At 44.9% G+C, this 25,248-nt stretch overlaps 2 protein-coding genes across 5 annotated transcripts; both read left to right on the top strand.

Moving 5' to 3' along the window:
• The first annotated feature begins 3,776 nt into the window (after positions 1-3,776).
• LOC115171259 (glucose-6-phosphatase) lies at positions 3,777-7,468 on the top strand. The gene is made up of 5 exons (XM_029727896.1): positions 3,777-4,240; positions 4,458-4,567; positions 5,450-5,555; positions 5,685-5,800; positions 6,682-7,468. The coding sequence occupies exons 1-5, from the start codon at positions 4,023-4,025 to the stop codon at positions 7,188-7,190; spliced, it is 1,059 nt and encodes a 352-aa protein (XP_029583756.1). The 5' UTR covers positions 3,777-4,022; the 3' UTR covers positions 7,191-7,468.
• Positions 7,469-13,023: 5,555 nt separating this feature from the next.
• Positions 13,024-25,248, top strand: LOC115171258 (histone acetyltransferase KAT7). 4 transcript variants are annotated; one of them, XM_029727893.1, is made up of 14 exons: positions 13,024-13,204; positions 17,066-17,213; positions 18,047-18,208; positions 19,191-19,430; positions 19,610-19,692; positions 19,847-19,933; positions 20,126-20,224; positions 20,513-20,602; positions 21,105-21,290; positions 21,432-21,521; positions 21,628-21,768; positions 21,856-21,949; positions 22,079-22,332; positions 22,919-25,248. In XM_029727893.1, the coding sequence occupies exons 1-14, from the start codon at positions 13,190-13,192 to the stop codon at positions 23,015-23,017; spliced, it is 1,788 nt and encodes a 595-aa protein (XP_029583753.1). In that variant the 5' UTR covers positions 13,024-13,189; the 3' UTR covers positions 23,018-25,248. The 4 variants fall into 4 exon arrangements, with proteins under 4 accessions (XP_029583753.1, XP_029583754.1, XP_029583752.1 ...); XM_029727892.1 differs by having other exon boundaries at positions 13,025-13,204; positions 20,513-20,623; XM_029727894.1 differs by lacking the exon at positions 18,047-18,208 and having other exon boundaries at positions 20,513-20,623.

Below are 25,248 nucleotides of genomic sequence, written 5' to 3'. Positions count from 1 at the left end.
GCTGTGCTTCCCAGGAGTCACGTGTATCCCCTGTCGCAAGCAGAGACGGTGGCTATGGAGACATATGTCTCTGAATCCCTGCATCAGGGGTACATTCGGTTCTCCACTTCACCAGCCTCCTTGAGTTTCTTTTTTGTGAAGAAGAAGGATGGAGGTCTACGCCCGTGCATTGACTATAGAGGTCTCAATCAAATCACAGTGAGGTACAGTTACCCGCTACCTCTTATCGCCACGGCATTTGAGTCAATGCATGGGGCGCGCTTCTTCACGAAACTGGATCTTAGGAGTGTGTATAACCTGGTGCATATCTGGGAGGGAGACGAGTGGAAGACAGCGTTTAGTACCACCTCAGGGCATTATGAGTACTTAGTCATGCCGTACGGGTTGATGAATGCTCCATCTGTTTTCCAATCCTTTGTAGACGAGATTTTCAGGGACCTGCACGGGCAGGGTGTAGTGGTGTATATCGATGACATTCTGATATACTCCGCTACACACGCCGAGCATGTGTCCTTGGTACGCAGGGTGCTTGGACAACTGTTGGAGCATGACCTGTACGTCAAGGCCGAGAAATGCCTGTTCTTTCAGCAGGTCGTCTCCTTCCTAGGGTATCGCATTTCCACATCAGGGGTGGAGATGGAGAGTGACCGCATTGCAGCCGTGCGTAATTGGCCGACTCTCACCACGGTAAAGGAGGTGCAGCGATTTTTAGGGTTTGCCAATTACTACTGGAGATTTATCTGGGGTTTTGGCCAGGTGGCTGCTCCCATTACCTCACTGCTGAAGGGGGGTCCTGTACGGTTGCAGTGGTCGGCTGAGGTGGACAGGGCTTTTGGGCAGCTAAGAGCTCTGTTTACTTCGGTTCCCATGCTGGCCCATCCGGATCCCTCTTTGGTGTTCATAGTGGAGGTGGACACGTCCGAGGCTGGGATAGGAGCCGTGCTCTCACAGCGCTCTGGTACGCCACCAAAACTCTGCCCCTAAGCTTTCTTCTCGAAGAAGCTCAGCCCAGCGGAGCGTAACTATGATGTGGGGGACCGGGAGCTGTTGGCCGTGGTTAAAGCGTTGAAGGCATGGAGACATTGATTGAGGGGGCTAGACTCCCATACTCATGGCCTCTTGCCTGGTAGCGCCGGTCGTGTGGGAGCTGGACGCGGACATTGAGTAGGCGTTGCGTACAGAGCCTGCTCCCCTCCAGTGTCTTGTCGGGCATATGTACGTTCCATCTGCTGTCCATGACCAGTTGAACTATTGGGCTCACACGTTACCCTCCTCCGGCTTCCCTGTAGCTCAGTTGGTAGAGCATGGTGTTTGCAACACCAGGGTTGTGGGTTCGATTCCCAAGGGGGCCAGCACAGAAAAAAATATATAATAATTGTATGAAATGTATGCATTCACTACTGTAAGTCGCTCTGGATAAGAGCGTCTGCTAAATGACGTAAATGTAAATGTCATCCGGGGTTCGGTCGGACGGTGCGCTGTCTGAATGGAAGTACTGGTGTCCCACCTTGGCTAAGGACGTGAGGGTTTATGTTTCCTCCTGCTCGGTGTGCGCCCAGTGTAAGGCTCCGAAACACCTGCCCAGAGGTAAGCTACACCACTTACCGTTCCACAACGACCATGGTCACACCTGTCTGTGGATTTTTTAACCGATCTACCTCTTTCACAGGGAAACACTAGTATCCTGGTCGTTGTGGATTGTTTCTCTATGTCCTGTCATCTTCTCCCTCTGCCCAGTCTTCCTACGGCCCTACAGACTGCGGAAGCCCTGTTTATTCACGTCTTCCGGCACTACGGGGTGCCTGAGGATATAGTGTCTGATCGGGGTCCCCAATTCACGTTGAGAGTCTGGAAGGCGTTCATGGAACGTCTGGGGGTCTCGATCAGCCTTACCTCGGGTTTTCACCCCGAGAGTAACGGGCAGGTAGAGAGAGTCAACCAGGATGTGGGCAGGTTTCTGCGGTCCTATTGCCAGGACCGGCCGGGGGAGTGGGCGGCGTTCGTGCCCTGGGCCGAGATGGCACAGAACTCGTTTCGCCACTCTTCCACTAACCTTGTCACGACTTCTGCCGAAGTCGATGCCCCTCCTTGCTCGGGTTGTGTTCGGCGGTCGACGTCACCGGTCTTCTAGCCATCATTGATCAGTTTTTCATTTTCCATTGGTCTTGTCTTCCTACACACCTGTTTCCAATCCCATTCATTACATGTTGTGTATTTAACCCTCTGTTTCCCCTCATGTCCTTGTCGGTGATTGTTTTTGTGATGTTATGTTATGTGTGTTTTGTATCGGTGTGCGACGGGTATATGTTACCCATGTTATTTTGTATTTTGGTTTTGGAGTTAGTTTTTTAAATGAAATACTCCAGATTAACCAATTTGGTTTCTCCTGCGCCTGACTTCCCTGCCACCTACATACACGAATATGACAAATCTCTCCCCCTTTCAGTGCGTATTGGGGTAGCAGCCGGTTCTGGCGCCGTGACATCAGGGTCAGACCAAGGCTCCTGCGGTGGATGACTGGTTCAGGCGCGCGGAGGAGACATGGGAGGCTGCCCATGTTCACCTCCAGCGAGCCGCGCTTCACCAAAAGAACAGCGCGGACCGTCACCGCAACACCGGGGGACCGGTCTGGCTCTCGACCCGAAACCTGCCCCTTCGCCTGCCCTGCCGGAAGCTGGGTCCGCGGTTTGTGGGGCCATTCAAAGTTCTGAGGAGGGTGAACGAGGTGTGTTACAGATTACAGCTTCCCTCTGATTACCGTATTAACCCCTCGTTCCATGTGTCTCTCCTCAGGCCGGTGGTGGCTGGTCTGCTCCAGGAATCTGAGGAGCGGGAGGTCCCTCCGCCCCCTCTGGACATTGAGGGGGCCCCGGCGTACTCCGTTTGTTCCATCCTAAATTCGAGGCGTCGGGCAGGGGGCCTTTAGTACCTCGTGGAGTGGGATTAGTACGGTCTGGAGGAGATGTGCTGGGTTCCGTTTGCGGATGTTTTGGACCCCGAACTGCTGCGGGAGTTTCACCGTCGCCGGCCGGATCGCCCTGCGCCTCGCCCTCCGGGTCGTCCCCGAGGCCAGTGTCGGCTCGCCGCTGGAGCCGCGCGTTAAAGGGGGGGCACTGTCACGACTTCCACCGAAGTCGGCTCCTCTCCTTGTTCGGGCGGCGTTCGGCGATCGACGTCACCGGCTTTCTAGCCATCGCCGCTCCATTTCTCATATATCCATTTGTTTTGTCTTGTTCCATTACACACCTGGTTTTCATTCCATAATCACTGCATGTATTTAGTCCTCTGTTCCCCTCCATGTCTTTGTTTGTAATTGTTTGTTGTTATATGGATATTGTCAGGCGCTATACTTTTGCTATTTTCCGTGTTTTTGGCACGTTATTGTTCTTATGTGCTGTCATTTTTGGACCAGAATTAAAGTGCGCCTGTTAACTATACTCTGCTCTCCTGCACCTGACTTCGCCTCCCGTACACACCCCTAACAGTTCCATTGATTCCGTTCCAGCCATTCCAATGAACCCGTCCTCCTATAGCTCCTCCCACCAGCTGCCACTGGTGTGTGTGTACGTGCGTGCATGTGTGTGGGGGTGGGGGGCTTCCAGCAATACCACACCACAGGTAGTCCCCATGGTGATGCACTGGCCAGCTGGCTGCAGTGCAGTCGGTCATGATGTAATGTTTGTCCAGTTCTTTTCCCTCCTCACTCTCTCCAGTTCAAAGATCAGGCGTGGTGGAGTGACCAGGTGTTCACACAGGGTATAAAAGGGATAGCAGCGGTGACAGGAGTGCACTGGACAGACAAGCAGCACACACTACAAGGGCTGCACAGAGATCTCACACCACTACCTCTTGACTTTATCAGACAATACACACAGAACTATGGTACTGCCAGCGGGCATCTCAGGAGACACCTCTGCTCTTCTGACATAGGATATCAGACACAGCAGCAGCTATAGACTAGTTGTCGAAGACTGTTCTTAACGTTAGTGTGACTGTCAGATACAGTGAACTAGAGAGCAGCCATGGACACCGTCCACGCCTATGGGGTTAGCACCACACGATACCTCCAGACTCACTACAGGGACACTCAGAGCTGGTTCCTGTTTGTTTCCATGGCAGCCGACCTGCGGAACACCTTCTTTGTCTTCTTTCCTGTGTGTTTCCACCTGCGGGAATCAGTGGGGGTCAAGCTGGTCTGGGTGGCTGTGGTGGGAGACTGGCTCAACCTTATCTTCAAATGGTAGGTGACTACTAATACTAATCACAGTGCTCAGATGCTAAGATAAAGAATAACAATATAATATGTATATTTACAGGATGAAAATACTGTAGGTTCCAAATGTTTTAACTATGCTATGAGAACGATCCAACAGATGATCCCTCCAATGCGTATGTTGCCAGACAGATGAGGATTCAATATGTGATACATGATGTATTACTCTCTCATGTCTACACAGGATCCTGTTTGGCGAGCGTCCCTATTGGTGGGTTCAAGAGACTCCTTACTATGGCAACTCATCAGCGCCACAAATTGAGCAGTTCCCTATGACCTGTGAGACTAGTCCAGGTGAGTGCCTGTTTGTCTGTCTGTGGTTTTGCTGGTGGCAAAACCACTTTCCTTTCTGGAGAATCCATGCAGTATTATCAACTCAAATGAATTCAATTCCATTATTTTTTAAATTTTTTAATTTATTTAACCTTTATTTAACTAGGCAAGTTAGTTAAGAACAATTTCTTATTTACAATGATGGCCTACCAAAAGGCAAAAGGCCACCTGCTGGGACGGGGGCTGGGATTACAAATAAAAATATAGGACAAAACAGACATCACAACAAGAGAGACAACACAACACTACATAAAGTGAGACCTAAGACAACAACATAACATGGAAGCAACACATGACAACACAGCATGGTAGCAACACAACATGGCAGCAGCACAACATGGTAGCAGCACAAAACAGGGTACAAACATTATTGGGCACAGACAACAGCACAAAGGGCAAGAAGGTAGAGACAACAATACATCACGTGAAGCAGCCACAACTGTCAGTAAGAGCGTCCATGATTGAGTCTTTGAGTTAAGAGATTGAGATAAAACTGTCCAGTTTGAGTGTTTGTTGCAGCTCGTTCCAGTCGCTAGCTGCAGCGAACTGAAAAGAGGAGCGATCCAGGGATGTCTGTGCTTTAGGGATATTTAACAGAATGTGACTGACAGAACGGGTGTTGTATGTGGAGGATGAGGGCTGCAGTAGATATCTCAGATAGGGGGGAGTGAGGCCTAAGAGGGTTTAATAAATAAGCATCAACCAGTGGGTCTTGCGACGGGTATACAAAGATGACCAGTTTACAGAAGAGTATAGGATGCAGTTCGATTCAGTTCGATTCCATTCAGTTCGCACATTTTTTTTCAAGCAAAACTGTACTTGACGGCAGTTCTCCTCCCACAGGAAGTCCGTCGGGTCATGCCATGAGTGCTGCAGGGGTTTACTACGCTATGATCTCATCACTCCTCGCCATCCTCCTCAAGGAACATGGGGGTCACATCAAGAACTGGTAAGAGGACAAATTCTATGTTGTTTATCAGAGTTTATCCGCTAGACAGTTATCTAGATTGAATGATCAAACTCTGCTAAGTAGGTGACTGTGTGTCCTTCTGTGTGTGTGTGTGTGTGTGTGTGTCAGGTGTGTCCGAGGGACCCTGTGGGCTGTCTTCTGGTGTGTGCAGGTGTGTGTCTGCCTCTCCAGGGTTTTCATCGCTGCCCACTTCCCTCACCAGGTTGTTGCTGGGGTCGTCACAGGTCAGTGGAGAGCCCCAAGTCTTATACTGAATTCTAAATCAAACCCTACACCTACCCTGTAGGCCCTTCTTTCAGTTCTGGATAAGCAATATGGTAATAGCCCTGCTTTGCACACTGATTGGCTTGGTGTAACTTCTGCCATAAATGTAGTTTATGCCATAGATGTTGTTTATGCATACACACATGATAACATACGCACTGTACACACACATGATAACATACGCACTGTACACACACATGATAACATACGCACTGTACACACACATGATAACATACGCACTGTACACACACATGATAACATAAGCACTGTACACACACATGATAACATACGCACTGTACACACACGTACACATAGATTTAGTGTTGTAGATATGTGCTAGTAGAGTAGTGGCCTGAGGACACACACTCAATGCGTTGTGAAATCTGTTATGAAATGTATTGTGATGTTTTTAAAATTGTATAACTGCCTTAATTTTACTGGACCCCAGGAAGAGCATCTACAAATGCAAACCTTTCAGATATACACTGAGTGTACAAAACATTAAGAACACCTGCTCTTTCCATGACTTAGACTGACCAGGTGAATCCAGGTGAAAGCTATGATCCCTTATTGATGTCTCTTGTTAAATCCACTTCAATCAGTGTAGATAAAGAGGAGGAGACAGGTTAAAGAAGGATTTTTAAGCCTTGATACAATTGAGACATGGATTGTGTATGTGTGCCATTCAGAGGGTAAATGGGCAAGACAAAAGATGTAGGTGTCATTGAACAAGGTATGGTAGTAGGTGCCTGGCGCCTTTGTTAGGTGTTTTCCCAATTGAGAACATGCAAGTGAAAGCTGGGAAATAACTTCTCTTTGACAAGCCTGTCCGTTTTCCTAGGCATCCTAGTGGCGGAGACCTTTGACCGGGTCCACTGGATCTACAGGGCTAGCCTGAGGCGCTACATCTACACCACCCTCTCCCTGCTCTCCTTCGCTGTGGGCCTTTACCTGGTCCTCAGGGGCCTGGGGGTGGACCTGCTCTGGACCCTGGACAAGGCCCAGCGCTGGTGCCAGCGGCCCCAATGGGTCCACATAGACACTACACCCTTCGCCAGCCTCTTGCGCAACACCGGCACTCTGTTAGGCCTGGGCTTGGGCTTGCACTCGCCCCTCTACACCGAGGCCCGGAGAGTAGGCGGTGGCGCCACATATAGGCTGGGATGCGTGGGCGCCACACTGCTGCTGCTCCACCTACTGGACTCATTCAGGCCACCAGCCCACACGAGGGCTCTGTTCTACCTGCTGTCCTTCTGTAAGAGTGCCACTGTGCCCCTGGCCACCGTGGGCATAGTGCCCTACTGCTTGGCCGGGGCAGCGGGACGGAACGGAAAGAAACACCAGTTTTGAACTAATTCGAACTTATTGTAATTCTGTGAGAAATGTCCTGAAGGGACAGACAGAGACGGACTGTCATAGGAGAAGCAGGAATGTTCACCCCAGTTGAAAGGGCTTGAAGGTCGGTCAGTAGACACTTGTTGCTGCATGAGGTGGATGTTTAATATTAGATTTTTTTCTCTTTTTTTGTCACATGCACAGATGTAGTTGCAGTGTACAGTGAAATTCTTAAGCTCCGGACTCCAGCAGTGCAGGTGTGAATGAAACAATAAAAAATACAATAACAATTATTATTATTATGTATACATGTTTACAACATGACAATGATCAATATAAATGTTCATTGGGTGTGGGCAGGGTAATTGTCCGTTGGGGGGATAAAATGTCCATAGAGGGAGCAGCTGTCGTTTTTTCCAATGGAGAAGGGCTGGTAACCTCACACAGTGCAGTGGTCATGGACAGGGCTTGCCCTGAGAAATTAGACAGCAATATAAAGCCGTTATTAGCTCACTACTTCATTTTATTTTTATATGATATGAGAGACAATTATTTTAAAATTAAATATACATATATTTTTATTGTGTACAATCCAGATTAATCATGTTCTATAAAACTGGCCCTATCCCTGTAAATGCCCTGTGATTTGTAATACCCAATGGCACATTTTATTTGACTACCAAATAGCATAATTAATCATCACTTACTGTAGATAGACCACAGTTCATTTATTTGCTATCGCTCTCAGCCAGCAAAGCCTGTGTAGGATTCAGACTTTAGATTGTAAAATCAAGAAGCACTCCCAATCAGTTTCTTGTCCTCATGAAATATTGTTATAGGGAGAGAAGGAGGGTGAGCATAGAATTACATATATACTGAACAAAAACGCAACATGTAAAGTGTTGGTCCCATGTTTCATGAGCTGAAACCAAAGATCCCAGAAATGTTCCATACGAACAAAAAGCAGATTTCGCTAAAATTTGACGTACAAATTGGTTTACATCCCTGTTAGTGAGCATTTCTCCTTTGCCAAGATAATCCATCCACCTGACAAGTGTGGCATATCAAGAAGCTGATTAAACAGCATGATCATTGCACAGGTGTCACACAACACAATGCCACAGTTGTCTCAAGTTTTGAGGGAGCGTGCAATTGAATGCCTGCAGAGCTGTCCACCAGAGCTGTTGCCAGAGAATTGAATGTTCATTTCTCTATCATAAGCTGCCTCCAACGTTGTTTTAGAGAATTTGACAGTATGTCCAACCGGCCTCACAACCGCAGACCACGTGTACTGCAGTCCGCCGCGTAACCGACTTCAGTGGGCAAATGCTCACCTTCGATGGCCACTGGCAAGCTGGAGATGTGTGCTCTTCATGGATGAATCCCGGTTTCAACTGTACCGGGCAGATGGCATTGTGTGGGCGAGTGGTTTGCTGATGTCAATTTTGTGAACAGAGTGCCCCATGGTGGTGGGGTTATGGTATGGGCAGTCATAAGCTACGGACAATGAAAACATTTGCATTTTATCAATGGAAATTTGAATGCACATCCCGTGACGAGATCCTGAGGCCCATTGTCATGCCATTCATCCGCCACCATCAACTCATGTTTCAGTATGATAACGCACTGCCCCATGTCACAAGGATCTGTACACAATTCCTAGAAGCTGATCATTTCCCAGTTCTTCCATGGCCTGCATACTCACCAGGCATGTCACCCATTGAGCATGTTTGGGATGCTCTGGATCGACGTGTAAGACAGTCTGTTCCAGTTTCCGCCAACATCCAGGAACTTCGCACAGCCATTGAAGAAGAGGCCACAATCAATAGCCTGATCAACTCTATGCGAAGGAAATGTGTCACACTGCATGAGGCAAATGGTGGTCACACCAGATACTGACTGGTTTTCTGATACACGGACGGCCCTACTTTTTTTTAAAGGTATCTGTGACCAACAGATGCAGATCTGTATTCCCAGTCATGTGAAAGCCATAGATTAGGGCCTAATGAATTTAAATGGACTGATTTCCTTATATGAACTGTAACAGTAAAATCTTTGAAATTGTTGCATGTTGCATTTATATTTTTGTTCAGTATAGAACTCTATAGAACTCGGTGGGAGTGAGACTTAGTAGTAAAGACAGAATGTGTGGGGGAAGGGAGGTCAGTTACACAAGACCTCCCCTGATATACACTCAATGAGCGCTCTATGATGAATGGTCTATTTACATCAAACGACTTGCTATGCATCTTGTGTACTGTACTGTATCTTACCTCAGAAAAAAATACAGTCTACTTTTATGCAAACTATATGTGTCAGTGTAATGTCAATGTATTTCCCTGTATTTTTGGATCCTGGGACTGAACACCTCCCTCTGCAACTGGATCCTGGACTTCCTGATGGGCCGCCCCCAGGTGGTGAGGGTAGGTAGCAACACATCTGCCACGCTGATCCTCAACACTGGAGCTCCCCAGGGGTGCGTACTCAGTCCCCTCCTGTATTCCCTGTTCCCCCACGACTGCATGGCCAGGCATGACTCCAACACCATCATTAAGTTTGCAGACGACACAACAGTGTCTGATCACCGACAACGACGAGACAGCCTATAGGGAGGAAGTCAGAGACCTGGCCGGGTAGTGCCAGAATAACAACCTATCCCTCAACGTAACCAAGACTAAGGAGGTTATTGTGGACTACAGGAAAAGGAGGACCGAGCACGCCCCCATTCTCATCGACAGGGCTGTAGTGGAGCAGGTTGAGAGCTTCAAGTTCCTTGGTGTCCACATCAACAACAAACTAGAATGGTCCAACCACACCAAGACAGTCGTGAAGAGGGCACGACAAAGCCTATTCCCCCTCAGGAAACTAAAAAGATTTGGCATGGGTCCTGAGATCCTCAAAAGGTTCTACAGCTGCAACATCGAGAGCATCCTGACTGGTTGCATCACTGCCTGGTACGGCAATTGCTCGGCCTCTGGCCGCAAGGCACTACAGAGGGTAGTGCGTACGGCCCAGTACATCGCTGTGGCTAAACTGTCTACCATCCAGGACCTCTACACCAGGCGGTGTCATTTGCATTGTGTGCCCCCCCCAACCCCTCTTTTTACACTGCTGCTACTCTCTGTTTATCATATATGCATAGTCACTTTAACTATACATTCATATACATACTACCTCAATTGGACCAACCAACCAGTGCTCCTGCACATTGGCTATCTGCATTGTGTCCCACCCACCACCCGCCAACCCCTCTTTTACGCTACTGCTACTCTCTGTTCATCATATATGCATTGTCACTTTAACCATATCTACATGAACATACTACCTCAATCAGCCTAACTGGTGTCTGTATGTAGCCTCCCTACTTTTATAGCCTCGCTACTGTATATAGCCTGTCTTTTTACTGTTGTTTTATTTCTTTACCTACCTATTGTTCACCTAATACCTTTTATGCACTATTGGTTAGAGCCTGTAAGTAAGCATTTCACAGTAAGGTCTACTACACCTGTTGTATTTAGCGCACGTGACAAATAAACTTTGATTTAATTTGATTTACACTATCTGGGGCCCTTGGGATGTCCCTACCTCTAATCCCTAACCTTACATTTCAACTTCAATGTGGGGGGTAGGGACTTCCCAAGCAGAGGTTGACCGATTAATCGGAATGGCCGATAAATTAGGGCCGATTTCAAGTTTTCATAACAATTGGAAATCGGTATTTTTGGACACCGATATGGCAGTTTTTTTTGTTCAATTAAAAAACAAAATGTTACACCTTTATTTAACTAGGCAAGTCAGTTAAGAACACATTCTTATTTTCAATGACGGCCTAGGAACGGTGGGTTAACTGCCTTGTTCAGGGGCAGAACGACAGATTTTTACCTTGTCAGCTTGGGGATTCAATCTTGCAACCTTACGGTTAACTAAACCAACGCTCTAACCACCTGCCTTACATTGCACTCCACGAGGAGCCTGCCTGTTACGCGAACGCAGTAAGAAGCCAAGGTAAGTTGCCAGCTAGCATTAAGCTTATCTTATAAAAAACAATCAATCAATCAATCATAATCACTAGTTAACTACACATGGTTGATGATATTACTAGTTTATCTAGTGTGTCCTGCGTTGCATATAATCGATGCGGTGTGCATTCGCGAAAAAGGACTGTCGTTGCTCCAACGTGTACCTAACCATAAACATCAATGCCTTTCTTAAAATCAATACACAAGTATATATTTTTAAACCTGCATATTTAGTTAATATTGCCTGCTAACATGAATTTCTTTTAATTAGGGAAATTGTGGCACTTCTCTTGCGTTCTGTGCAACAAAGTCAGGGTATATGCAGCAGTTTGGGCCGCCTGGCTCGTTGCGAACTGTGTGAAGACTATTTCTTCCTAACAAAGACAGCCAACTTCACCAAACGGGGGATGATTTAACAAAAGCGCATTTGCGAAAAAAGCACAATCGTTGCACGACTGTACCTAACCATAAACATCAATGCCTTTCTTAAAATCAATACACAGAAGTATATATTTTTAAACCTGCATATTTAGCTAAAAGAAATCCAGGTTAGCAGGCAATATTAACCAGGTGAAATTGTGTCACTTCTCTTGCGTTTATTGCAAGCAGAGTCAGGGTATATGCAACAGTTTGGGCCGCCTGGCTCGTTGCGAACTAATTTGCCAGAATTTTACGTAATTATGACATAACATTGAAGGTTGTGCAATGTAACATGAATATTTAGACTTATGGATGCCACCCGTTAGATAAAATACGGAACAGTTACGTATTTCACTGAAAGAATAAACGTTTTGTTTTCGAGATGATAGTTTCCAGATTCAACCATATTAATGACCTAAGGCTCGTATTTCTGTGTTATTATGTTATAATTAAGTCTATGATTTTATAGAGCAGTCTGACTGAGCGATGGTAGGCACCAGCAGGCTCGTAAGCATTCATTCAAACAGCACTTTTGTGCATTTTGCCAGCAGCTCTTCGCTGTGCTTCAAGCATTGCGCTGTTTATGACTTCAAGCCTATCAACTCCCGAGATTAGGCTAGTGTAACCGATGTGAAATGGCTAGCTAGTTAGCGGGGTGCACGCTAATAGCGTTTCAAACGTCACTCGCTCTGAGACTTGGAGTAGTTGTTCCCCTTGCTCTGCATGGGTAACGCTGCTTCGAGGGTGGCTGTTGTCGATGTGTTCCTGGTTCGAGCCCAGGTAGGAGCGAGGAGAGGGACGGAAGCTATACTGTTAGACTGGCAATACTAAAGTGCCTATAAGAACATCCATTAGTCAAAGGTATATGAAATACAAATCGTACAGAGAAATAGTCCTAGATTCCTATAATAACTACAACCTAAAACTTCTTATCTGGGAATATTGAAGACTTATGTTAAAAGGAACCACCAGCTTTCATATGTTCTCATGTTCTGAGCAAGGAACTTAAACGTTAGCTTTCTTACATGGCACATATTGCACTTTTACTTTCTTCTCCAACACTTTGTTTTTGCATTATTTAAACCAAATTGAACATGTTTCATAATTTATTTGAAGCTAAATTGATTTTATTGATGTATTATATTAACGTAAAATATGTGATCATTCAGTATTATTGTAATTGTCATTATTACAAATAAAATAAAACAATTGGCCAATTAATCGGATTCGGCTTTTTTTGGTCCTCCAATAATCGGTATCGGTGTTGAAAAATCATACTCGGTCGACCTCTACTCCCATGGATTCCGAATAGCAAGGGGCCTTTACACAAGGGACCGTCATGTACACGTTACAACACTGCCATCTAGTGGCCAATTGAATAACAGTTGAACCGTTTCAAAACATTCCGAAACGTGTCGACTTGCTTGAACATACCACGGAAGTGTGAGAGAAACGTTGAGCGGTATGCCCAGTCAACCAGTTTCTTTAGTGAGCATTTTCATTTTAAAACGCTGTGTTTATTTTTACTGCTAAGGAATAGCTAACGTCTTAAAACAGACGCCGTTAAAGTGAAATATGCCTCGGAGAAAGGTAAGAACTTGGTTGATTTAGATACGTAACGTTGGTGGTAAAATACAGGTGACTGACTCATGCTAGCTATATGTAATGTTAATTTGTTTAGCTAATATGTCACTATAACGTGACAAGTAAGAGCTATTTGAGCCCAAGTTTGCGTTAAAGCATAGCACAATAAGTTTTGTGTAACATTTAGAATAGCACAAATGCCATGGCAAGCTGATGCGATACTGGTCTAGCTAATGCTAGCTAGCTATCCGTGAGTGTGTGCATTCATGGCTATAGTGATGGGGCGCATTTGAACATCATTTCACAATCGTTTTAGCTAGCTAACGTAGTTATCTAGCTAACAGATTAACCACCAGTTAGCAGTGATAAATCAAAAAGCTTGGTGGAACAGGCCCGCAGGGTGTACGGAAAATGTGTAATCTAGGTTCAAACCTCTCTGGCTTTAGCTACTTGAATCGTGCTGGTGGTGAGGGAAATAATTGTCTTCCTCAAAACAACGATTTCATTGGCCTGATTCAGGAATAACATAGTGTCAATTGGTTTAATTTTCTCATGTCCCGCCTTTCCTCACTTGCAATTGGTTTAAATTCATGATTGTTGAGCCATTTACATCTCGAATGTATTTTCGATACGCTAGTTGTTAACGTAACAGTATGGCAATGTTGTGTAATATACATATGTATGGTCCGTTTCATGTTCATGTTTGTTTTGGAACATTTCCCGAGTGGATTTCAATTCTGGCCGTTAGTAAATGTTTTGACATGGTGCATTGTGGGAAAAGTACTGCGGAAGTGTTGCTTGTACACATGCTCCTCCTCCACATTAATTAAGATGTAAACCATTGACGCCTGTAAACAATATTTTCGGTATTTTATGTGCTTGTGCCGTTGGATTATGATTTTTTTCTGTGTAGAGTACTAGCTAGTACTCCAGTCCAGTTTTGCCTTCAGAAAGTATTCATACCCCTTGATTTATTCCACATGTTGTTATGTGACAGCCTGAATTCAAAATGGATTAGATGTTTTTTCTCACCCGTCTACACACGATACCCATAATGACAAAGTGAAAACATGTAGTTTTAGGAAATTTATTGAAAATGAAATCAGAAGTATTCACACCTGTGTCAATACATGTTAGAATCACATTTTTCAGCAATTACAGCTGTGTCTTTCTGGGTAAGTCTCCAAGAACTTTGCACACCTGGATTATACAATATTTGCACATTATTATTTTTTAAATTCTTCAAGCTCTGTCAAGTTGGTTATTGATCACTGCTAGACAGCCATTTTCAAGCCGATTTCAAGTCAAAACTGTAGCTAGGCCACTCAGGAACATTCAATGCCATCTTGATAAGCAACTCTTGTGTATGTTTGTCCTTGTGTTTTAGGTTATTGTCCTGCTGAAAGGTGAATTTATCTCCCAGTGTCTAGGTTTTCCTCTAGGATTTTGCCTATGCTTAGCTCTATTCCATTTATTTTATCTTAAAAAACTCACTTGTCCTTGCTGATGACAAGCATACCCATAACATGAGGCAGCCACCACCATGTTTGAAAATATGAAGAGTGGTACTCCGTGATGTGTTAGGATTTGCCCCAAACATAACGCTTTCTATTCAGGACATAAAGTACATTTCTTTGCCACATGTTTTTGCAGTTGTAGGGGGCTTTCACACAATTGGTTTGGTGCGTTTTTTCCGACCTCTGGTGCGTTTACCCCCTATTTGCACTTGGGAACACACTGAACAACGCACCATGATTTGTTCAAAAAGGGTGTACTCGGTCCGATTCAATTCATTCCGTGGTGCAGTCCACTGCAGGTGAGAATGCAGTCCAGACTAAACACAGGAATATAACCTGTATCACATTATTATTTGTTTGACTGCGGGCATTTGATGAAATGCACGCAGCATCATAACTTGAGATCTCTGAAACATTCTGTGAGTAGCAGAGAATTTATGAGTGCATCCGATGCAGATTAGGGGAGACCGGAGCTATATTGGGGATATACAGTGCATTCGGAAAGTATTCAGACCCCTTCCCCTTTTCCACATTCTGTTACGTAACAACCTTATTCTAAAATAGATTTTTTTTTAAACTCATATCTACACACAATACCCCATAATGACAAAGCAAAAACAGGTTTTTGTAAATTCTTGAAAATGTATTAAAAAAATCCCACCATATTTACATAAGTATTCAGGCCCATTGCTATGACACTCAAAATTGAGCTCAGGTGCATCCTGTTTCCATTGATCATCCTTGAGATGTTTCGACAACTTGATTTGGAGTACACCTGTGGTAAATTCAATTGATTGGACATGATTTGGTACCAAGTTAACAGTGCATTTCAGAGCAAAACCAAGCCATGGGATCGAATTAATTGTCCGAAGAGCTCCAAGACAGGATTGTGTCGAGGCACAGATCTGGGGAAGGGTACCAAAACATTTCTGTATCATTGAAGGTCCCCAAGAACACAGTGGCCTCCATACTGGGGCGGCAGGGTAGCCTAGTGGTTAGAGCGTTGGGCCAGTAACCGAAAGGTTGCAAGTTTGAATCCCTGAGCTGACAAGGTACAAATCTGTTGATTTGCCCCCTTAATAAGGCAGTTAACCCAATGTTCCTAGGCCGTCATTGAAAATAAGAATTTGTTCTTAACTGACTTGCCTAGTTAAATAAAGGTTAAATAAAATAAAATCCTTTTTAAATGGAAGAAGTTTAGAACTCTTCCTAGAGCAATCGGAGCCTTGGTCAGGGAGGTGACCAAGAACCCGATGGTCACTCTGACAGAGCTCCAGAGTTCCTCTGTGGAGATGGGAGAAACTTCCAGAAGGACAACCATCTCTGCAGCACTCCACCAATCAGGCCTTTATGGTAGAGTGGCCAGACGGAAGCCACTCCTTAGTAAAAGGCACATGCCTTCTTGGAGTTTGCCAAAAGGCACCTAAAGGACTCTCAGACCATGAGAAACAAGATTCTATGAAACCAAGTCTGGAGTAAACTTGGCATCATCCCTAAGGTGAAGCATGGTGGAGGCAGCATCATGCTGTGGAGTTGTTTTTCAGCGGCAGTGACTGGCAGACTAGTCAGGACCGAGGCAAAGATGAACGGAGCAAAGTACAGAGAGATCCTTGATGAAAACCTGCTCCAGAGCCCTCAGGACCTCAGACTGGGGTGAAGGTTCACCTACCAACAGGACAACGACCCTAAGCACACAGCCAAGACAATGCAGGAGTGGCTTCGGGACAAGTCTCTGAATGTCCTTGAGTGGCCCACCCAGAGCCCAGACTTAAACCCGATCGAACATCTCTGGACAGACCTGAAAATAGCTGTGTAGTGATGCTCCCCATCCAACCTGACAGAGCTTTAGAGGATCTGCAGAGAAGAATGGGTAATGGGTAATCACTGCCAAAGGTGCTTCAACAAAGTACTGAGTAAACAGTCTGAATACATATGTAAATGTGATATATATTTTATACATTTGCTAAAATTAAAAAAACATTTTGCTTTGTCATTATGGGGTATTGTGTGTAGATTGAGGAGGGGAAAAAACGATTTAATCTATTTTAGAATAAGGCTGTAACGTAACAAGATGTGGAAAAAGTCAAGGGGTCTGAATACTTTCCAAATGCACTGTAGGCTACTGAATATAGCCTATTCACGTCGCAGTTAGAGCGGCTATTGCGCTGTTTCCTCTCACATGTTGTTGGAAGATTGGGGCACACAAGTGATGCTTCATGATAATCATAAATGGATTCAACGATAGCATTTTTGTTCATACAAGCTAACAGAAACCAAACCAAAGAATCGTGATGTTTATGTTACTGATGTGCATAACTGATGATCGATCTTTCCTCTTGTTCTATGAAAGAGGAATGCTGGGAGCAGCTCCGAGGGCACTGAGGATTCAGACTTCTCTGCTGACCATGAGCACACAGACAGAATCGAGACCTATGGGAGAACACGGAGGAACACGCGCCTCACCCGGGCATCGCTGCGACTCAGCCAAAGTTCACAAGGTAAATATGTTTTTCAAATCTAATTTTATTTGTCACATGCGCCGAATACAACAGGTGTTGTACAGGCCTTACAGTGGTGTGCTTACAAGCCCCTAACCAACAATGCAGTTTTGATATGGAACTGTCATGAGATGGCCAAGATATTTATATTATTATGTTTCTGCAATAGGAATATGCTGAATAACTATGAATCCCTTGGATTCCAGCCCTATGAGTTTTGAGTCTCGGTCATTGAACCAAATGTTGTGACAATAATCTGTCAGAAGATTCAAAATGAAGATACTGACTGTAATGCGGGGGTTGTCTTTTGTCTGTCTGTAGATATACCCATAGATGTGCTCATGGGTTGTTATCTCTTGCTGTACAATAGCCATTGTATATCAGCATTCAAGCTCATGAACTGTGAATGGGTTTAGACAGCAGTCATCCCCCCTGATCCCTATTCGGTCTGGTGGTTATGGTTTGAGTAGAGGAGGATATAGTTCCCACTCACTTTTGTTATTGAAAAAAAACTGGATGCATTCTATGTGGTTTTTGAAAAGCTTGACATGTCCCTTGGTCCTCAATTTGATAACAACTGATATTGTTATTAAGTTGTTATATACAACAAGTAGCCTACTGCTTGGGCCTATGTTTTGTTTTGTTGCCTGTATATGAATCCTATATGGTCAGGTATGTTGTGGAAATGAATCCATTTGTTAAGGGAGTGTAAATGTCTCTGCTTGAAAGGGATTTCTCCATTGACGAGACAGAAGACGTGTACCTCCTAGCATGCTACATTACTGCTGAGGGCCAGAGACCCCTGAAGACGTCTGTTAAAAATATATTTTTAGATTCCAGCCCTGTCCAGATCAGCCCAGCAGAGGTGGTGACCTTCTCTGCCCGGCGAGTGACCCGTAGCCGTAGTCTGCAGCAAGGGCCACCGGTCACCCCCAAGAAATACCCTCTGCGTCAGAGTCGCTCTTCGGGGTCGGACACGGAGCAGCATGTGGAGGGTAGGAGGACGATGCAGCATGGTCACTTTCTCTCACAGTTCCCCCCCGCTCCATTGTCCACACCTGAGAGCTGGCCACCCACTGCGTTATTTATGATATATTTTCATTGTATCATTTTAAGTTTTCGAAGAGGCAGTGGCGCTCAACCAGCACATTTCTACTCTTTAAGTTTGTTTTGGACTTGTGTCCTCAAACATAGATGATTTGAGCTTGTGTTGTCCTCCACATGTTATTCCACTCATTTGTTATGTTTCTGCTGGTTACTCACAGTTCTGCTGAAAATTGCAGCCTATGCTTGTAGCTACCATCCCTATTCATTCCTTTGGGTTCCGTTGCTGATATGGTGGGGTCGTTGTATGTGATCATGTATTGGGTGTTTGGTGTCACGATGAGTCATCATCCCCTCTTGCCCTATTTCATACCCCTCACTTTTTGCCTTTGGAAAAACATGCCTTGGGAAAACCTGAAGGGGGCGTGCAAGAATTTTGTGAAAAACAAATGCATCACCAACATTGACAAAAAATATATAGCATAGTGTGTGTATAACAGCATCACAACAAAATGGAATCTTGTGTCCTGAAACTTTATAAACATGGTACTGTGAGATAGTTGGAATGTCCTCATTTATAATTCTTGATACATGCCAGGTACTTGAAATATGAACTAAGCCCCATCGTGTGGGCTCCCGAGTGGCGCAGCGGTCTAAGGCACTGCATCTCAGTGCTAGAGGCATCACTACAAACCCTGATTCGATTCCAGGCTGTATCACAACCGGCCGTGATTGGGAGTCCCATAGGGCGGCGCACAATTGGCCCAGCGTCGTCCGGGTTTGGCCGGGGTAGGCCGTCATTGTAAATAAGAATTTGTTCTTAACTGACTTGCTTAGTTAAAAAAGGTAAAATAAAAAAATGTGAGGTGTCTGTCGGGCTTGTGAGTATAACAATTCCTTTACATGTGTTCTTCTCCTCGTTGGCTCTTCCAGACCTGAAGCGAGCAGCAGACCAGGACGAGTCTCCGCCCCGCACCCCAACAGGGAACGCTCTCTCATCGGAGTCGGACATAGACGTGTCCAGCCCTAATGCCTCTCATGACGAGTCCCTGGCCAAGGAGCTGTCACTCAAAGACTCTGGCAGCGACCTCTCCCACAGGCCCAAGCGCCGTCGCTTCCACGAGAGCTACAACTTCAACATGAAGTGCCCCACACCAGGCTGCAACTCCCTGGGTAAATGATCTCATTCTTAACTGTCAGCTCCACCGTCAATAAGGGCAGGACATTTATTTACATAGTTGACTTTTTGTGCAATGTGGACCTCAGAATGCTACAACTTCAAAACACACACTGTTAATTGTTATGTTCTGCATTTGTTTCACTTGATGTTCTCTGTTTTATTTGTTTCTCAGGCCATTTGACAGGGAAACATGAGAGGCACTTCTCAATATCTGGCTGCCCTCTCTTCCACAACCTCTCTGTAGATGAATGCAAGGTAAATCTACAAGACCTTGGAAGTTGGCTTTAGTGTTGAGGTGTGGGATTCTTGGGCCGTGTCTGAAATCTGTCTGCCTACTACTTAATAAAACAACATACTGTAGGTATATCTTTAGTAGGGATGTTATACCAAACGGGATTTCTCTTCACAGACGAGGGCCTCCTCTCGTGACAAACAGGTAGAGGAGCGGACGTTGTCCCACCGGCAGGATGAGAACAGACACGCTACCCGTCACCAGGTACTATGATCCTGATCCTGGGCCTTTCATTTGGTCAACCATCTCATGTTATCACTACGCTACTGTTTTTGGTTTGGATTTGTCCTTCCTTGCAGTAAATGTTTCAAGAAAGGCAATAGGGCGCAAATTAGTTAAGGATTTGGATATAAAGGCAGTATCATGGCAGTATCATAACATTGCATAATGGATTAGGCCCCAACGGAGAGGCAGATGAGGTACAAGGAGAAGGTGACGGAAATGAGGAAGAAGAGGAACTCGGGTCTGCTAAAAGAGCAGAAAGACCAGTACATGGTGAGTGTGATGATCTGACCTCTAATCCAAACTCTAGGAAAGAAAAAACTACCCTTTTCCGTTAGTACCAGAAGAAAAAGCTTCCTTGTAGCCTACGCGTTGTAATAGACTCTTATCCCATATGAAACGTAAACAAATATAATACTTGCAAAATTAAAAAGTGTTTGCAAGCACAGTTTGACAACTGTTCGGACAACAGATATGTTGAAGGTAAATAATGTGTCCGGTTGAAGAGATGTGCTGATTGTTCTGAGGTTAAAGGCTTCTTCTCCCTCTCTGATGTCCCAGGATCACCGGCAGTCCCACGGCAACAACCGAGAGCCCCTCCTGGAGAACATCACAAGTGATTACGACCTGGAGCTCTTTCGAAAAGCCCAGGCACGTGCTTCGGAGGATCTTGTAAGAGAGAGAACTCATCGCCCTTCCTCCCATTTTCCTCTTTCTTTTCCTGAGCCTGTACTAGTGACTGTCTGGACTGGGCCCAGTCGACGCCCAGCTCTCACCGTTTATGGTGGGCAGTGCCAGACGGGGAGCATTCTGGGTAATCTGGCTACTCACACTGTCTGGTGTTGTCAGTTACAAGACCGGGTAGTTTATGGAGAAGTTCTTCTTCGCTCTCTTTGAGCTAGATTTACTCTAGCCGATATCTTTAAGAGGCTCCCCTTTCAGTCTTCCAAATCAAAGCTCTCTCTTATCCTTTCCACACACATTTCTAACCTTTTTTCCAACTGAAAGCGTATTCTCCGTGGTCGCTTCCACGGAGAGTAATGAGTTCTTCTCCTGTGGCGTTTTGCCTGCCCCTCTCCCTCGCTGCGTTGGTCAAACCTCTCTCTTCCTCCTCTCTTTTCTGTCCCCTCTCCCTGTTCTCCGTCTGGTGCAGGAGAAGCTGCAGGGCCAGGTGGCGGAGGGCAGCAACATGATCAAGACCATCGTGTTTGGCCGGTACGAGCTGGACACCTGGTACCACTCGCCCTACCCTGAGGAGTACGCCCGCCTGGGACGCCTCTACATGTGTGAGTTCTGCCTCAAGTACATGAAGAGTCTGACCATCCTGCGCCGGCACATGGTGAGCGCGTTGGTGCATGTCAATTCGTTTCTCTGGTGTTTTCTGATTGTTCTTTATGGATGGATTCAGACGTTTCAGAGTGGATCTCAGTTCTCAATAGGTTTTTGTATGATGATTGGTGCTGTCCCTCCCCCTGTACAGGCCAAGTGTGTCTGGAAACACCCACCAGGGGATGAGATCTATCGAAAGGGAAACATCTCCGTCTTTGAGGTGGACGGTAAAAAAAACAAGGTGAGAGATTGCTGTGGTCCCAGGAATGTTATGTTATCGTGCCTTGCAAATGTTATGACTACCCTGCTCTGACCATAGCCCTGCTACATGACCCTATCGTCCATAGATCTACTGCCAAAACCTGTGCCTTCTGGCTAAGCTCTTCCTGGACCACAAGACCCTATACTATGACGTGGAGCCCTTCCTCTTCTACGTCATGACAGAGGCTGACAACACCGGCTGCCATCTTGTTGGCTACTTCTCAAAGGTAACCAGTCACTCGTAGTTATAATGCTACGTTTTATTTATAAACTGCTTTTCTCAAACTCAAAACGTCTATTCCCTCCCATTTTAGGAGAAGAACTCGTTCCTGAACTACAATGTCTCCTGTATCCTCACCATGCCACAGTACATGAGGCAGGGCTACGGAAAGATGCTGATTGACTTCAGTGAGTACAGCCACTAGCTTGTGGTCTCTCTGTAACTCTACCTGATCTCTCTCTAACCCTGTGTCTGGTCCTGGTTTCTCTCTAACCCTGGTCTCTGTGTAACCCTGTGTGTGGTCTGCCCTCTCCCAGGTTACCTACTGTCTAAGGTGGAGGAGAAGGTGGGCTCCCCAGAGCGGCCCCTCTCAGACCTGGGCCTAATCAGCTACAGGTCCTACTGGAAGGAGGTGCTGCTGCGCTACCTCAACCAGTTCCAGGGGAAGGAGATCTCCATCAAGGAGATCAGCCAGGAGACAGCCGTCAACCCAGTGGACATCGTCAGCACCCTGCAGTCCCTCCAGATGCTCAAGTACTGGAAAGGGAAGCACCTGGTCTTGAAGAGACAGGTATGTCACCTACCATTTCTTCATATATTTATTCTTTATATATTATTTAATCAGCCAAGAACTAATTCTGATTTAGTATGACGGCCAGGACATTTCTCCAACTAACTGTGGAATTAGTTGGGGTTTGAGTTATTCCATTAGACGTCAGTTCAGTCTCGATATTGTCGTGGACATCCACTTATCATTGAGCCTAGCAGTGCTAACGTGCTACTAACCTCACGGAGGCCTCCGTTCAAATCTCGTCACATTGACTTTACTATTGGAAGTCTGGAGAACTTTGGTATTGGAGTTTGAGTATTAGTGACGTTACCCCTCAGGAGAGGCTTTATTTTTTTATTTGCTTTGTTTCTCTTTCTACCGCATCAGACTGTTTGCCTATGCTGTGTTAGTTGTGTATTCATTTAAAAAAAATCGGAAACATGCTAAATATTTAATGGGTTTGAAAAGTGGCAACATGTCTAGTTTCCATCTATGCCACTGTTGTCTGTCCTTTTTTATTGTCTTCCTGAGGAGAACTTCCACAGGTTTTGGAATGGAGCGTGACAAACCTTGGCTTCTGAGGCTAACATGCTACTATCTCCTCCAGGACCTAATCGACGACTGGAAAGCCAAGGAGACCAAGCGTGGCAGCAGCAAGACTATTGAACCCACCGCCTTAAAGTGGACCCCACCTAAAGGAACATAGGACACCCCTCCCCCTTCCCCCTACACCATACCACGCCAACTGTCCAACCCACGGACCTGGGTTCAAAGCGCACTATCAGAATAGTTTACTTCAAACAACTTTTTGCTCATTATACTGTGTTAGTGCAGAATCATTGATAATTCTTATTGAGAGTCCTAACCAAGCTTAAGTAGTAGATCATAATATCAAGAAGAATAGTGATGTTGGGTTGCTTGAATCCAGACCCTAGCTTTCCTCACACAACTTCTCAGTAGAACCGTGTTAACCTAGTGAGCCAGTCAGTTAGTACGTATGGGGAATATAGCTGTCTTTCTGGGGAGGGGTCGAGGTAACACAACAATGTATCCATGTGTCTTGATTGTTTTTAGTGTTTCTGTTTGGTTTTGGCTTTATTTTAATTTTATTTTTTTACTTCTGTTTGGTTTTACCACTGTTTTAAGCTGTTTTGGCTAATGTGTTTTTTTAAGCTATTTTAAATGTGGCTTCCTGAAAGATTGCCAATTCCCTTTCTTCCCCTTCTCTCCACAGTGTGCACTCTTTCAAGTATTTAAAAGCATCGGGGTGGTGAAAACGTTGGCTGGAGGAAGTTCCTTACCCCAATCCATTCCTTTTAAATCCACGAGGGAGAGTGCACAAGTAAACACTTTGGGAGAGAAGGAGGAAGAACGGAACTGGAATTCAGTCAGGCTCTGTCTGAGGCCGAAGTACGAATTTGATGTCAAGTTCAAGTCATGCTGTCAATATATTTAAATGATAGAGAAGATTTTATGGTACAGGTTTGGCAAGACAAAGTATATTTGAAGAAAGTTTTTAAAATGTGCAGGACTGGTTTCCTAGCCGTACTGAGAACTAGATTTGAACGAACATGTTGCAGAGGAACAAGCAAATGCACCCAGCAAAAAAGACAATTTGTTTTGTGTTGTGGTCAACCCATTTTATGTCAGTTTGTGTATAAGGATAAAATAATGGATGTTTTTCACCAACATTTTGAATTGCTGCAAATGTTACTGACTGCTAGACTGATTGTGCAAATACATTGGATGAAACCAGAAATTACCTCCATCTGCTGTGTGTATATATAAGATTGAGTTCGACAGCAACGTATGGCCCTCATCTCAAGAATTTATAGCCACAATAAGGCAATAAATATATAAAGTGCACATCTTTATAGTTGCAGAAGAAATGGCCTTTACTGACCATATGTCAAAAGTTAACTCTTTACTAACATTGTAAAGAATTGACAAACTTCACTGTCATTCTGAAATTGTGTTAATCCTTGTGTAGAGTTTTTTTTCAGTTGTGTTTCTGGGTTCTTGTTTATCTTGTGTATTTTAAAAATAAGCTATTTGATCTGTGCATTTGTATGTCATAGGGGAGAAACAAGCTCAAAATCTGAGAGGTATTTCTTCAAGGCTGCCAAATATACTGTATATTTCAAAATGTATTTCAATGGATCCAGGTTGAACTAAAAGTAATTCTCCAATAATATGGCGTTTTATGATTATTTTCAGAATATAAGCACTGGTGTTGAAGTGTTGCATTTCCAATTTAAATTGCATGTTAAAATAGTTTTGGGCCAGTCAGGCTTTATTCATTCCTTCTGCTTTTGAATGTTAAGTAAAAGGCCTTGAAATATACCTGCCCATCAGATTGTTTACTTCCTTATTTTGACTCTCTAAAACTAGATTGTACATGGTCCACTATATTTTGGGGTATGATTTTGATTTAGTTGCAAAGTTCATCAAGAATCTATAATATCAGCATCTTTGGCATGAATAGATGCTAACTTGGCCTAACATCACACAGAGGTATTATAGCAGGTCAACTTGCAGCTCATTTCACTGTATATTTTATTGGAACCTGAGAACACTGCTACAACAGGTCAACTGTTAATTGCCCACTAACAATTATCTTCCTTTACCTCTGCCTTTCATATTTTGCCTCCCAACATGTTGCTGTGGTCTGTGTTGTCTTGATGCTTCCTCCTGTGCCAGTCATGGCAGCTATAGAAAGCAACTCCAGGACAGCTCGGTTTACCTGAAACCAGTGTGCGTGGTCATAATGTTCACCTTCACACAAGCATTTGTTCTTCAATAAGCTATCAAAAGAGCAGTAGACCACTGTAGCTACACAGCAGTACCTCTGTACAGCATTAATATGTAGATAAGTTGTGTGCACCTGCTTTTGTACTTGGTTCCTCTCCAATAAATCTAAACTCCAAAATGTCTTGA

The sequence above is a fragment of the Salmo trutta genome, chromosome 32 (genome assembly GCF_901001165.1).
Source record: "Salmo trutta chromosome 32, fSalTru1.1, whole genome shotgun sequence".
NCBI classification, from domain to species: Eukaryota; Metazoa; Chordata; class Actinopteri; order Salmoniformes; family Salmonidae; genus Salmo; species Salmo trutta.
The sequence above is the reverse complement of the archived record's forward strand: the minus strand, read 5'-3'. Positions and strand labels throughout refer to the sequence as shown.

Bases quoted from the DNA above. Each gene is read 5' to 3' on its own strand.
- LOC115171259 (XM_029727896.1), top strand. From the start codon at position 4,023: ATGGACACCGTCCACGCCTATGGGGTTAGCACCACACGATACCTCCAG. The intron at 4,568-5,449 runs GTGAGTGCCTGT...CTCCTCCCACAG, and splicing joins GACCTGTGAGACTAGTCCAG to GAAGTCCGTCGGGTCATGCC. The intron at 5,556-5,684 runs GTAAGAGGACAA...TGTGTGTGTCAG, and splicing joins GGGGGTCACATCAAGAACTG to GTGTGTCCGAGGGACCCTGT.
- LOC115171258 (XM_029727892.1), top strand. The intron at 17,214-18,046 runs GTAAATATGTTT...ATATATTTTTAG, and splicing joins ACTCAGCCAAAGTTCACAAG to ATTCCAGCCCTGTCCAGATC. The intron at 21,769-21,855 runs GTAACCAGTCAC...CTCCCATTTTAG, and splicing joins TTGTTGGCTACTTCTCAAAG to GAGAAGAACTCGTTCCTGAA.